This window comes from Perissodus microlepis, chromosome 7 (genome assembly GCF_051167445.1).
Source record: "Perissodus microlepis isolate ML-2025 ecotype Zambia chromosome 7, ASM5116744v1, whole genome shotgun sequence".
NCBI classification, from domain to species: domain Eukaryota; kingdom Metazoa; phylum Chordata; class Actinopteri; order Cichliformes; family Cichlidae; genus Perissodus; species Perissodus microlepis.
The window spans coordinates 8,982,991-8,998,865 of NC_140467.1; the positions used below are offsets into that span (position 1 = coordinate 8,982,991).

The following is a 15,875-nucleotide window of genomic DNA, read 5'->3' on the forward strand; positions in this document are numbered from 1 at the left end:
TGAGCCTGAAAGAAGCAGCTTTTAGAGGGGTTACATGTGTATACAAGTGAAGAGGCAGATTTTTTACAAAAATATGGGATAACCATACCATCATCATAATATTATTATGCAAACTAAGAGCAGCACAGTGGTATTGTGATTAGCACTGTTGCCTCCTGGGTTTCGACATTTCAGTTCGGTTCAGTTCAATTCTGCTTTTGAATGTAGGTTTATTTATATAACACCAAATCACAGCAACTATTGCCCCAGAGTGCCTTATACTCAAAGGTAAAGACTTACAATATTCTTGAGAAAACCCCAGCAATCTAATGACCCCTTAGAGCAAGTGTCTTGTGATGGTAGGAAGGAAAATCTCCCTTTTAACAGGAAGAAACCTCCAGCAGAACCAGGCTCAGTGGGGTTCAGTCATCTGCCTTGACCATTTGGGTGGTGGGGGGAAAGGAGAGTATAGGGAGACAGGACAAAAGACAGACTAACAAAGAGAAAAATTTAATGGCATGCTGCCGTGGTAACACGTGGGACGTCAGTAGAGAATAGGTGCTCAGTGTTCTCTACTAACAGTATTACTGGAGGCCAAGGTAATGTCATCCAAAATAAGAATATCTTTTCTAAGATTTTTTAAGGAAAAAAACTTGGTTTTGTCTGAATTTGAGAGAAGAAAATTATGGAACACCCAGACCTTTATATCTTTGAGTCATGCACATAGTTGAACAAATTGCTTTGTCATCCTTCTTCATAGATAGATATAGCTGAGTATCATCTGCGTAGCAGTCATAATATATACAGTTTTACACTGCCTGAACCCTGTGGAACTCACATGTATAGAAGACTCCCCATTTACATGAACACATTTAATGTAAATGCTCTGAAAGTTTCAAAGATTTCAGAGCATTTTCTTTAATGACTTTTCTAATGCCGGGCTCTAATCTGTGATAGACTGGTGACCTGCCCAGGGTGTACCATGCTTCATGCTCTATCACACACACAGGATAGGCTCCACCACACCTTGGAGCCCAATAGTATTATGAAAATTAATACATTTTCTAGTTAACTAAACTTTACCTTTCCCAGAGGAGAAAATAACAACATTCGAGAAAGTCTGCTTTATAATTAATACAATAAGTTTAATTTAACAGGGTTGGTTTAAACATCAAACAGTGTACTGAAGCACAGTTTTCCACTCTGGTCTGCTGCAGCCCATGTGCCTCTGAACATATAGTAAAAAAAATAAATAAACTGGGGGCTGGGGGTCAGTGGGGGATTTCTGTAGATCTAGGCCTAGTAAGTCAAATAAGTCATTGAGAAAATGTGTTTTTTTTGTTTGTTTGGGGTTTTTTTGCAAGATACAGAAAGGAATCCTGTGAATGACTGATATTTGAGCATTTACTATCATTTCAGTCCAGCTGGCTGCTTCTCAAAGTGCCCCAGGTTACACCACCATGACATGTCCCCATGCCAGAGTGGAATATAGTTGGAGGAAGCAGACTACATCATTTAGCAGACTGTCTGCTGGCTGCAACATCACACTGGCGTAGCCTAGCAACCAGTTTAGAAGAAGGGCTCACTCAGGCAAAGCTTCAGTCCCACCTGGTGATCTCTGAGGAGCGTGTGTGCGTGTGTTTGTGTCCGTGTGTGTGTCTGTTGGCTTGCTGGGATAATGGATGAGTGTTGTAGAAATGAGTGTGCTGGCTCAGTCCTGCAGGGAAGATCAATATCAACTATACATTCATCTCTAATTACCACAGCAGAACTTAGAAGGGATCTCTTTCTTTTTCCTTCCCGCCCTCTTGTTCTCTTGGTCTTTTTTTTCTGCCTTTTATTAACTCCTACTTCTTTTTTATCATTCCTTTCCTCTGTTTTAAAATATCAGTTTGTCCCTCTATGACATTTAAAAAATGTAAACTTAGTTACTGGTATGAGGGGGGAATGAAAATATGTTGCCCTTGATATGGTACATAAGTTACAGACCAGTATTTCTGCTTCCCAACTTCTTCTCTTTGTGTCAGTGGACTTCGTGTCAGTGTGTGTTTGTGAAACAAAGTCTTTCACTCCTGTCCTTTCTTCCCACTCCCTGTGTGCACACTTCATTGTGTAATTTATGAAGAAAGAACACAAAAAAACTAAATACCTCAGTTGGTTATGTGGCCCTTTGTCCTTTTTGTTCCCTTTCCCAAGACTCCACAACCTCACAATGATGACAGCTAAGGCTCATTTAATGAAATGTCCCCATACTCTCTCTCTTTGTCAGTGCTCAGCATTGGGGAAGGAGGTTTCTGGGAAGGCACAGTCAAAGGGAGGACAGGATGGTTCCCAGCAGACTGTGTGGAAGAAGTGCAGATGAGACAATACGATCCACGACTAGGTAAGACATCTGCATGCACACTGACACATACATGCATGTGCATACTGTGCACTGATGGTGTCAGAGTCCTGACAAGTAATTATAATCTTGCTCTAATGGTCAGAGTCCTGTGTAGCTCTCTTTGTGGAAACAATAGTGTAACATCTGTGTCTCTGTGATGTCTTCATCAATTAGTTGGAAATACCCTGAAACCAGAAATGAAAAAAGGTGCGCTATAAATTAATTGGCAATTACATTTTTTAAATTGACTGTAAACTGCTTTCATTCTAATCACTTTCTTGATTTTTTTTATCATTTAAAATTTCAGGCTTATTAATTAAACGCCTGTGCCAACTATAGAAATTCTGTCAAAAAATATCTCTCCTGTAACCATCGCCTGCTGCCTAAAATTAAATATTGATCTTAATGATAAATTCTGAGAGGATTTAAGTAATTTGGGGAATACTGAACAGCAAAAGCCAAAGTAATAATGATATTTTTTATGCATGTGTCCACAAAAAGCATCACCCACCTCTGGCAGTGTAAATACAGTGTTAAGGAGCAGTAGTTACAGAGAGGATACTTGGGCTGAAATGGGTTAGTCACTGAATCCACTTTGACTTCAGGTTGGCCAAATTTTTGCTGCATGTCAGTCCCCTGCTGTCTGTATGTCTACCCTGCACTTTGTAAATAAATGCAAAAATAAAGCCCGTGTTTGTTGAGGCAAGGGTTTTAAGCACCCAGTTGTACTTCAGAATTATACTTCAAAAGTAAAATTTGCAAATAAATAAGTAATAACAAATAGTAAAAAGTTTATTTGTTCCATATTCCCAACTGTTGCAAATATTTACAGCTGCTTTGACAGTAAAACTGTATCATCAATAAAATATTCTTACAGTAGCAGCTGAGGTAAATCTTTTGAAAATGTCTAAGCTGCCTGGAAAGACGGTTATGCAGATGCCGGAGACAGTATACTGGCAACAGAGTACTTAAATCTAACCTTCCCTTTTCATTAGTTGACATTTGACTGTTGAGTTTTCCACCAAAGATTTTCAAGCTTTTAGGGGCACTTGATTAGCGCATAATTAAATGCAGGTGTACTGCAAAGCCTGAATGGTTTAGCCTGCATTAGAACATGTAGTCAGGGTTTGGATCAGAGGAAAATTCTCATGAAATTTAGTAGTCGACTACAAGTTAATGGCAAATGCCTCCTGTATATTTTCCTTATTTATAAAGGTTTGCTTTTAATTTTCAGTCTTAAAAAGTGTAAAAGCATTGTGTAATAGAGCTGTATGTGAATGATGTGTTATCATTTGTGGAAAGCCCACATGAACAAAAACATACATAAGCATTAGTGGTGACAGACCTAGTTTAGTAAGTTAGAGTTTAAGTAATATTTCATGCTTATCTATTAGTTTTGTTAAATAATTAACCAAAATTTGAAAATTGGTTTTGTATGAGAGTTTTATGGAGGTGAATAAATCAAACATGTGTAGCCAAACGTCTTTTAGTCTCTGCAGTGACACTTGTTGTGGCTGAAGGCTTCATGTTTTCAGACTGTCAGTTGGTACATCAGTCATACAGGCCAGGATCACACTGAGCTCACAAAACTTGTTTTGCTAACTGTGATGAAATTTCACTCAAATGTCTAGTGGGGGAGGATGATAACATAAAGATCTTCTATATCCAAAAGGTCAAAGGTGAAGTCTGCAGAGAAGTAGATTTAAACAGTAAATCGATTGTTTCATAGAGGCTCACAGCCACAAAGGAATACCCCAAAATGCACACAACAGATTAATAGTCAGCATTTAGCTGGTGTTTGTATTGTTTCATTTGTTTGGTTGCCCATTTTTGTACTAGTTTATAAATGTCTTAATTGATACTGAGGTGGCTATTCTCGACATCAGATTGTCAGTGTTGGGAAGGTTTAGTCTGCTTTCTGTTTGCTGAAAGTCTAGTCTGTCTCACAGATGGCTGTCAGACACTGTTCACCTGCAATTCTCTCAAGTAATCTGCTGACGAGTGGATCGCTTTGTTTTTAAGAATCCTTTCACTACTTTCTCCTGCTAAAGATGTAAAATAGCTCCTAATATAAAGTATAAGATGCGATTTGAAAAGAGAAATATTTCCTTGATTTCATTCTGTGCTGCTGTATCAAATATTACATGAACTTGACGCACTTTAGTATATTCTTCCTTTTGTAGTAGGCTGCATAAAAATGGCCCCTACTGGCCCACGAGCCAATCTTTGAGTATCACGTCACTGACCGAACGGGTAGGTATGTTAACTTTAGATACGGTGACAATATAAGGCTATTAATCCAATCTTAAAGTATTAGAGGTAGCCTGTTTAGGAATGAATGACTCTTGAATGTGTCTCAAAATTATATGTAAGTACTATTTTGACACTCATGTGCACAGTAAAAAAAGAAGAAGAAGAAAGAAAACTTACCTACCTTTTGCGTTATGTGCCTAACACAACAAAATGAAAAAATAATTATTAATGGTATTTGCCAACTCCACTAATAAATCCTTGGGTTTATTTTTGCTTTTTTTAATTTATGTATTTATTGTTATCATTATTTATTGACCTTTACATAAACTCATTAGGCTTGAGGAATACAAGCAAAATGGTCCTGAAGTTTTTAAAAGCTGAAAAATAGTCTACCAGTAAAACGTATTGCAGTAGTATGGTAATGGAATGCATTGCTGTTTGGCTGTAACACACGGAAATGATACAGGAACAATAAATAAAAAAAGACCACCTAACAGTAAAGCAGCTCCTGCCCTGCGGTAGGTAATAAAATGGTGTAAAACTTCTATATTTTTTGGCATGCCATTTTGTGTGCTTCATAATTGACCTTCACATCCATGTTGCAGCATTTAAAGACAACATTGTAAACTTTTCAAACAACTCAGAGTACTTCAGATTAATGTGAACGCATCTCCATTTAGACTGTCCTTTAATTAGCAGATGGTACATTTCGTTTAGTGCGGTCCCAGGGGGAACAACATGTGCAGTGGGGTTGCTGGATTCAAATTTTTGTGCAGCATCATAAACAAATATCATGGAAACCATCTGGTCACTGGGTGAAAACGTTTACCTTGGCATAAAAGGCTGCAGCAGGTTCATAGAGTGGAAATAAGGCAAGGGCATTTTTGGTTGTGAATATCATCCCCTTCCTTGTGTGTTTGTCGTGCGTCTCCTGGGGCCTATTTCTGGAGCAGCTGGGGAATTTTCTTTTTTTTAAAGGGGTTGTTGAGGGATTGAGGTTACCTCAGAGTAGGTGTGGAGTGATGAGAAAGGGCGGAATCTCTAAATACTCCATTTAAATGCATTGTGAGAAAAAGATAGGGGAAGGTGGGAAAGAAAGGGCCAGATAGCAAGGGAGACGGATGGTGGAGCATACTCTAAAAGACAGCAAAGTGGAGATGGCAGAGCGTGTCTTTCAGAGAGGAGGAAAAGAGGGAGGAGGGGGGGATCTGAATCTCAGTCCCACTCACTCATAAATCCTAAAAAACTCAGTACCTAGAAGCCCTTTTTAGAGATTTGAAGTGATGTCTACCTTCCCCACCAGTAAATAGTTCTTTTTCTTTTATTTAACCGGACGCTAATAATTATATTTGCCTATAATTATATAAATGAAAATAAATTATGCAGTACAAGACAGGCATTTGATATATCAGTGATTAACATACAATTTCTGAATCTACTGAAGCATTTCAAAACTAATCTCATCCTCATCCCTAGATTCATGTGCAGTACAACAGCAAGACAACACAAGATGACATAGTAACACACACTGGGACACACTACAACACCCACAGTGGGTTGTTTATCTGAAGGCAGCCACTCAGGCATCACTGACAGTAAGGGCAATATGTCTCGGCCTAGTGAAGCAGGAAAGACAGCCCTGTCTACAATTAAGTAACCCAAATACCATTATACACGCTCCCTTTCTCTCTGCTCCGCTGTGCCATGAGTCGTGAGGTCTAAACTCGAAAAAAAGCCCCCATCACTTCTCTGTTTCTTCTGAGAGGTTTGAAAGAGCAGTGCAGATGGAGGGAAAAGAAAAAATGATGTTGAATGGGAAAAAAAGGAGTAGTTTAAGTCTGGGATGCAGGATGTGAAAACAGAGGGAGAAAGTGTGAATGACCATGTGACAGTTTAAGCCATCACCGACTCTCTGGCTGTTATCTTTCACCACATGGCTTTCTGCTCTCAGCATGGAAAGAGCTACCTGCAGCCAGCAGTTCATCTTCAACCAGTGCTCAAGGGGACAGAGAGAGGGAAGTGAGACAAAGGCTGAGTGTAGAAGTCAAAGAGGGAAACAAAAGCAATAGGAAGACCAAAATATTGATTGGATTGATCTACGGGGCCCCATTAGTCTCGTGTGTCTGTTTGTCAGTGGGTTGTACTGTGTCAGTGTGTTGTTATTTTTTGGGTTAAAAAACAAAACTTGGAAAAGGAAAGGACTTTGTTTTCCAGCGCTGCTGAGAGCCTTGAATCATTTCAGTAAGCAGTAAGCGACTCCCCCTCCCACATACACACACAGATGCTGCTGGCCTGTATCAGGGGGTTAATAGTAGATGTTTACCCGTGTTAATGGAGGGAATAATGATATGAGTATGAACTGCTTTTCCCTTTCTAATGATGCTAACAAATTACCACGCCACTCATTTTTAGCAGTGGTACTGTTAATCTGTTGGCTACCATCTGTTGGGCTCCTGCAACCCACCAGCCTAAAGACCCCACCCACCATCCTGCTATCCCCAAAAGAGAAATCAACATGCAATAACCAAAAAGACAAGTTGTCCCTAATGGTAAATGAAACAGCAAGTTGTTTTTGATCAGCCTCATTTTCTATTATATTAGCCTTAATTTTCTTTTTTGCTGCCCTGCAGTGTCAAGTGTCCTTAAGGAATTAGAGGCACACACGCTCACACGGGATAAAATGCACATTTTTCTCATTGATGGGATAAGCAAGGGCACATTTTTCAGCGGTTTTATATCTTAACAAGCGTGCAAAGTTTTATTTCTTTTCTTTTAGTGCTCATTCACTCCATTCCCTTGCTCTCCTCACACCGTGGCACAGTTGAATGACTCACAGCCGCATGAATCAGCCCAGTCAGATCCAGCCTGAGCTATTTTTAGCCTGCCCATTAAGAAGTTTTGGAGTGTGTCTGCACTCCCCCAGAATGCTTAAACATCAGTGTTGCTGCGGCAGCTGAGACTGACATGAACAGAGCATCACGGAGGGTAGGGTGGAAGAGAGAGGGGTAAGGAGCGATAGGGAGGTAGTGCAATGGACTGGAGAGGAATCACACAGGAAGTTATCTGGTCACAAGTGTGGAATTTTCAGCACAATTTCCCCTTCGTAGCTCGGTTCTGCAGACATATCTGAGGTGCAAGGGCAATACTGTAATTATCTGTGTCTGCTTATTGACAGTGTTTGATGATGCAGTATAGTATAATTTTCTTGGCATTTCAAAAGATTCTCAATGCTCGGCTTTGGTGGTGCAATTGTAAATACCGTGCAGCCTACTTTATATTATTGAAAGATCATTATCAGTCAGAGGTATTTATTTTATAGTTTTCATATTAGGCTAGAAAACAATAATAATTGTAATAGCTATATCAGCCATATTCTTTTGGAGGATGAAACAGGAGACAATCCTGTACACTTGGAACAACATGCTACGATTTAAATATAAAGCCTCAATGAAAAAAAAGTGATTAATGAATGACGTCAGTTGTGGAAATGATTGCTCTTGAAGCACTGGGACAAAGAGACAGAAAAGGACAGCCCACACATAAGCAGGAAATGTTCTCAAAGTCCTTGAGGACTGCAAGAGGAGCTAAAGAGGATTCAGTGAAAGAAAAGAGAAGGAGACATGTAAATGCCTGTGTTGTGTAGCTTTTCCCTAATAGCTTATGAATGGATATCTGATGGTGTGGCAAGTGAGCCATGGGCGTAGATTTGGCATGGACGGAAGGGACATGTCCCCACCAATATCCAGCGATTATTGAATTGCCCCCACCAATAATTTGATGTCTTCGAGTAAAGAAAAACAAAACCAATAGCAAGAAAAAAAACGATCTGTCAACGTCTCATTCACCTAGCGGTGCAGAAAGAGTTAAATTACGCTCTCTGCTGGAGTCCTACCTTAGGTGACAAATATGGCCAATGTGATTGGCTGTGCCTTTCAGGGAGCTCTGTTTAGTTTTAGCAGCGGCAAGCCTGCGCTGCGAGGATCTGCAAGGAGGAGAGGAGGATGGCAGCAAAAAGGAAAAACCTGGATATAAGAAAGTAATTTTCAAAGAAACCTGTAAGTGACTTAAAGTCAAGTTCACTCATAAAATGTGTCCGTCATAATAACGTTACAGGCTATGCTAGGCCATACATGCCAATACTCTAGTGATGGGATTTCCGGCTCTTTTTAGAGAACCGGCTCTTTCGGCTCGGCTCACTAAAAAGAGCCGGCTCTTTCGGCTCCTAACCGGCTCTTCAGGTTGTTTTGTTGCTTTAATTAATTTATTATTAACAACAATATAAAATTATGCACAAAAGGAATTACTAATGTAAAAAAAAGTGGTCTTATTTATATATGTTTATATATAAATATATGCGGTGGCCCCTTGAGACAAAGCACGTACAAACTCCAAAAAGCATGTACAAATTCCAAAGCACATTTCTAGCGTTAACTGAACTTCCGAAACAGAGCTACCTAGATCACTTAAATTATACAATTGAAAGCATGAAAGCATATGTGTATTGTTTGTGTATTTATACACAAGCACTCATATATATTCAAATGATTAAAAAAAAAAAAGTTCATTTACCTGTTACTACCACACACCAAATACGGTCGTTGGTACTTGCTGGCTTGTGTAGCCACTAGGTAACAAAAGCTCAACACTGCGCCTAGCATCCTGGAGCACTTCTGTTGTGTTTTGTACGTGTTTTGGAGTTTGTACATGCTTCAGGGTTTGTACGTGTTTTGGGGTTTGTACGTGCTTTGTCTCTAGGGTACCGTAAATGTACTTTTATTTATTCACTCCACATAAAATGTAATAAATAAATCATATAATACAAAAACCAACTATTCACATTTCAACTTTTAAATATTTAAATTTTCAGCTTTTTACTTTTAAACAAATTTAAAGTGAAACAACACAAAACACTGCAAACCACAACACAATTAAATATAAATTAAAATATGAAAACAAAAAGAAGATGCACATTCTCTGTCATATGGGCCTGCATGAATAAACTTTCTGAATCCTTTATCATCCGCAACTGAAAATAGTTGTGGATGATTACTTAGTGTTCCATTAGTGCTAATGTACAGGGTGGGCCATTTATATGGATACACCGTAATAACATGGGAATGGTTGGTGATATTAAAGTCCTGTTTGTGGCTCATTAGTATATGTAAGGGGGCAAACTCCTCAAGATGGGTGGTGACCATGGTGGCCATTTAGAAGTCGGCCATCTTGGATACAACTTTTGTTTTTTCAATAGGAAGAGGGCCATGTGACACATCAAACTTATTGGTAATGTCACAAGAAAAACAATGGTGTGCTTGGTTTCAACGTAACTTTATTCTTTCATCAGTTATTTACAAGTTTCTGACCACTTATAAAATGTGTTCAATGTGCTGGATTCATTTGTTCACAGTTCATTGTGTTGGATTGTCAATGCAACCCTCTTCTCCCACTCTTCACACACTGATAGCAACACCGCAGGAGAAATGACAGCACAGGCATCCAGTATCCGTAGTTTCAGGTGCTGCACATCTTGTATCTTCACACCATAGACAATTGCCTTCAGATGACCCCAAAGATAAAAGTCTAAGGGGGTCAGATCGGGAGACCTTGGGGGCCATTCAACTGGCCCACGACGACCAATCCACTTTCCAGGAAACTGTTCATCTAGGAATGCTCGGACCTGGCACCCATAATGTGGTGGTGCACCATCTTGCTGGAAAAACTCAGGGAACGTGCCAGCTTCAGTGCATAAAGAGGGAAACACATCATCATGTAGCAATTTCAAATATCCAGTGGCCTTGAGGTTTCCATTGATGAAGAATGGACCCACTATCGTTGTATCCCATATACCACACCAAACCATCACTTTTGTTGGTCCAACAGTCTTGGAGGGATCCATCCAATGTGGGTTAGTGTCAGACCAATAGCTTTGGTTTTGTTTGTTAACTTCACCATTCACATAAAAGTTTGCCTCATCACTGAACAAAATCTTCTGCGTGAACTGAGGGTCCTGTTCCAATTTTTGTTTTGCCCATTCTGCAAATTCTGTGCGCCGATCTGGGTCATCCTCGTTGAGATGCTGCAGTAGCTGGAGTTTGTAAGGTTGCCATTTGTGAGTAGCTAATATCTGCTGAAGGGATGTTCGACTAATGCCACTCTCCAGTGACATGCGGCGAGTGCTACGCTGTGGGCTCTTGCTGAATGAAGCTAGGACAGCCACTGATGTTTCTTCATTAGTGACAGTTTTCTTGCGTCCACATTTTGGCAAATCCAACACTGAACCAGTTTCACGAAACTTAGCAAGCAGTTTGCTAACTGTACCATGGGAGATGGGTTGTCTCGTAGGGTGTCTTGCATTGAAATCTTCTGCAATGACCCGGTTACTGCATTCACCAGATATCAACACAATTTCGATCTGCTCCTCACGTGTTAACCTCTTCGACATGTCAATGGCTGTGAACAAAGAGAAACTTGTAAATAACTCATGAAAGAATAAAGTTACGTTGAAACCAAGCACACCATTGTTTTTCTTGTGACATTACCAATAAGTTTGATGTGTCACATGTGTCTCCTCGGCCTCGCTGCCCATGCCCTCCCAGGCTAAACTTCCGCCGTCAACATTATCGGAACCTGAGATTGCTGCGGCGGGTTTCTGGACCTCCTGAACCCCGAGCGCCAACTCCAGCTCCTGCCAGGATTGGCCTGGTGAACGCCAGATCACTTTTAAACAAAACTTTTATTCTTCGGGACTTCTTCAGTTCCCGTGATCTGGATTTTCTGTGTGTGACTGAGACGTGGCTGAGTGTTGGTGAGTCCAGTGCTGTATCTGAACTTTTACCTGTGGATTATTGCTATTTTAACTCGCCACGGACGTCAGGCAGAGGTGGAGGCACAGTGACTGTTTACAAAAAGGATTACAAATGTAAGCAGTGTTTTCTACAGCCTTCATTCTCCAGCTTTGAACTTACCTTGTTTGAGGTGAGTTGTACAAACCCGGTTTTCTGTGCTGTCATCTATCGCCCCCAGAAATACAATAAGAACTTCATAAACGACTTTTCTGATTTTTTAGCTGGGATTATGCCCAACTATGATAGTGTTCTTATTGTTGGAGATTTTAATATACATGTATGTTGTCCTGATAAACCACTGGTAAAGGACTTTTTAAGCCTTATTGACTCTTTTAGCCTGGTACAGTCCGTACGTGGCCCTACATATGAGCACGGACACACACTGGACATTGTCCTGTCACATGGTCTGTCTGTCACTAACTTGGAGATTTGTGACTGTGCACTCTCAGATCATATGCCTGTGTTATTCAACATTGGTTTGACATATACTGCAGTTAAATCTGGCGCTGCTACTCAGTGCTGTCGTGTTATTAACCCCTCCACTGCCGCGCAGTTTTCTGCTGCTTTTAATCAGCTCGGTGGCCCTTCTGACTTCGTTTCCTCTGACACAGAAGAGCTCAATTCCTGGTTTTATTCTTGCTTACAAACAATCATGGAATCTGTGGCTCCTTTAAAAACCAGGCAGCCCAGGGCTAAACCTGAGCCTTGGTTTAATGAGAGCAGTCGTGCTGTTAAGAGGGAATGTCGTCGAGCAGAATGGAGGTGGAAAAAGGATAAATTGCATGTATCATTTCAAATTCTCAAAGACTGCTGGCATCACTACCAGAACACTGTTAAAGAGGCAAAAAGGGAATATTTTGCAAATATTATTTCTTCCAACTGTCATAACCCACGTGTGTTGTTTAAGACCATTGACACTGTTCTCAATACGCCACTGAATGTCTGTTTTTAAATTTCTCCTGAGATTTGCAATGATTTTCTGAACTTTTTTATTGAAAAGGTTGTCACCACCAGGGCTCTTATTACAGCTCCCGACTCTGACCCCTCTGTCTCTGTCCCTTACACTGCTGTTTTTACTCAGTTTGAGCTTGTGACGCTCTCCACTTTAGAGGATGTGGTTCGCCATATTAAGTCCACAGGTTCCCCTCGGGATCCTTTCCCTCCACAATTCTTTAAAGAAATTTTTCCTAGTATAGGACAGTATGACCTTGACATTATTAACAGCAGTCTGTCTTCTGGTGTGGTTCCTGCAAATTTCAAACATGCAGTAGTGCAGCCACTGCTTAAGAAACCTGGCCTTGATCACACAGTTTTAGCGAACTATAGGCCTATTTCCAAGCTGCCTTTACTCTCCAAGGTTTTAGAGAAAATTGTTTTTAGTCAACTGAAAGATTTTCTAGATGAAAATGGCATCTTTGAGGTTTTTCAATCAGGTTTTAAAACCCTTCACAGCACAGAATCTGCATTATTAAGGGTTTTTAATGACATCCTTCTGGCATCTGATTCTGGTAACCATGTTGTTCTTGTCTTGCTTGACCTAACTGCTGCCTTTGACACCGTAGACCACAATATTCTAATTTCTCGATTAAATGATGTAGTGGGTATTGGTGGCACTGCACTTAATTGGTTTAGGTCTTATTTGTCAGATAGAACTTTCTCTGTCAGCCTTCTCGGTTCCAAATCATCTTCTGCTCCTCTGTCATGCGGCGTCCCACAGGGCTCAATTTTAGGGCCACTGCTCTTTTTACTGTATTTCTTGCCTCTGGGTTCCATCCTTAGAAGGCATGGGATCTCATTTCATTGTTATGCTGATGACTGCCAAATTTATTTGCCACTAAAGCAGAAGGATGGCATCTCCATAAAACCTCTCTTGACATGTCTAGATGGCATTAAAGCTTGGTTGGCTCTAAACTGTGAGTCCTCCTCTGTTGTTTTAGGATCCCTATTAGTCTATTTTAAACCTGTTGTTACTGACCTTGGTTTTAAGTTGGACAGTGATTTTAAATTGGACAACCAAATCAGAGCAGTGGTGAAGTCCAATTTTTATCATTTAAGGCGACTGGCAAGAGTAAAATCTTTTCTTTCGAGGCAGCACCTTGAAACAGTGATCCATGCTTTTATTTCTTCCCGCCTGGACTACTGTAACTCACTTTATGTGGGGGTCAGTCGGTCATTGCTCTCACGTCTGCAGCTGGTTCAAAATGCGGCTGCACGACTCCTCTAACAGGAACTCGAAAAAGAGAGCATATAACCCCCGTGCTAGCCTCTCTGCACTGGCTGCCTGTGTCTTTTAGAGTTAATTTTAAAATTCTCATGTTTGTTTTTAAAGTCTTGCCCCGCCTTACCTCTCTGAGCTTCTTCATCCCCACACACCCTGTCGGTCTCTCAGGTCAGCTGACCAGCTGCTCCTGGAGGTACCAAGATCCAGGAGGAAGCTCAGAGGGGACAGGGCCTTCTCTATCATGGCTCCAAAATTATGGAATAATTTGCCCTTGCACGTTAGAGAGGCCCCTTCACTGTCCACTTTTAAATCGTGTCTTAAAACCCACTTTTATTCCTTGGCTTTTAACCTCAGTGAGACTTAGTTTCTCTTTTAATTGAAGTACCGTAGTTTTCGGGTCATAAGCCGCTACTTTTTTCCCACACTGTGAACACTGTGGCTTATACTGACGTGCGGCTAATGCATATTTTTTTTCATGCGGCCAAAAACATTTTGCCTGGTAACAGTAGACCAATAAAATTGATAAGTAGTATATATACAGTATATATTTTTACCAGTTGTTAAGAGACGACGTAATGTTGTTTGTGCACTGTTCCATAAAAAAACCATAAGCAACGCAATTTGTGTGTTACCGATACGTACGTATACTTAAAGGTAGCCGTGTTACAGGCGCTGTTCGAGGAAAAAAAGCATTTGCAGTATGTATTTTTGTATGTTGCCATAACATTTATGTTACCATGTTTATGTTACCTTACGGATTAAATTAAACGTTAAAAATCCTCACGTGTAATATTTCTGTGTAAATATCTCATATTACAAGTGAAACGCATACGGCTTAAAATGTGGTGCGGCCTGTACAAGTACAAAATTGATTTTCTTTCTACAATTAGAGCATGTGGCTTTTAATCAGGTGCGCTCTGTAGTCCTATATTTAATTAATGGTTTCACTCTTCTTTTATTTTGTTTTTATTTATATCTCATGTAATTTTATTTTACAGTTCCAATGTACAGCACTTTGTGTCAGCTGTGGTTGTTTTAAAGTGCTTTATAAATAAAGGTGATGATGATGATGATGTTATTACGGTGTATCCATATAAATGGGCCACCCTGTATAAGAGATGTTGGTGCACTATAACTGAAGTAATGTTGTTAAGTCCTTAAAGTCATATTCTTTTATTGTCATGACTGTATTTGAAGCTATTTTTATTTTTGTATGATACCTGATTTATATGGAATATGGCTCAAGTAAACTAAAGTCTAAAATACTTAGTCAGTCATTTGTTTAATAGTAATTTAACATTATATAATTCACATATAAAACTGTGAATTGTAATTTTAAATTGTTTAAAAGCATGTAGAATAGCATATGTAGGCAAGTACATTTCTCCTTTTTTTTATCAAGAAGCAAAGACAAAAAGGAAAAAAAAAAGAAACGGGGCAGGGTTCGGTGGTTGAATCATCCGTCCCCACCAATGCCAAAACCAAATCTACGCCCTTGAAGTGAGCGCCAATTATGCCGTATGTATGAAGCCTGTTCTTTCAATGCATCGCTCTGCTTTGAAAATGAACAGTTGGAGCTCAAGGACATCAGCTGCTGATCAGCTTCTTTTTTTTCTCCTTTAGGTTTCATTAGGAAAGATGTACCGGCATCTGTTTTGCTACTGTCAGCTGTTACTTTATTTTATTTCACAGCATTCGGCAATATCCAAAATACACTTAAGCAGATTTTTTTTACATGTTTAAATGGCTTCCTCTTTCTGGAAAAGCCTTTCATCACATTCAAATATAAAATTCATGAATACAGTACATATCGTATCCTCATGAGAGTGTTGTAGGACTATTACAGCTTTTTTCTCCTTCCCTTTCTCTTTCATTCTGTAATCTTACCTTTTCCCTGTATGTTTTTTTTCTGTCTTTTCAGTTTTTCATGTTATCAGCATTTCAAGGACAGGGCCAATCTTCGCCCTTCACACCTTGAGTGTCACCCTAACACAATAAATATGAATGTTTTTGTGTGTTAACAAGGCCAGTCAGGCTGAAGACATGTTGGTAGCACCTTCTTTCTTATCATATGCTTCCCTCTGCTTGCTGCAGGAGACAAGGAGTCGCTGTCTTCAACCCCCCCACACCTCCCACACCCCACCTTTATTTTATACAGTTTTATAAACCATGTGTGCTCTAGGCTTAAGGAAAG

The 15,875-nt window shown here is 39.9% G+C and overlaps 1 protein-coding gene across 8 annotated transcripts in view; it reads left to right on the forward strand.

The window, feature by feature from the left end:
• Positions 1 to 15,875, forward strand: part of shank3a (SH3 and multiple ankyrin repeat domains 3a) — a 201,175-nt gene that overhangs the window by 150,982 nt on the left and 34,318 nt on the right. For all 8 annotated transcript variants that reach the window (XR_014800651.1, XR_014800652.1, XM_084933196.1 and 5 more), the window contains one exon: positions 2,249 to 2,362. Coding sequence is in view for 6 of the 8 variants with exons in the window: in XM_084933196.1 (XP_084789322.1) it covers positions 2,249 to 2,362 (114 nt within the window). In the remaining 2 variants the exon portion in view is untranslated. The remainder of the gene's footprint in view (positions 1 to 2,248; positions 2,363 to 15,875) is intronic.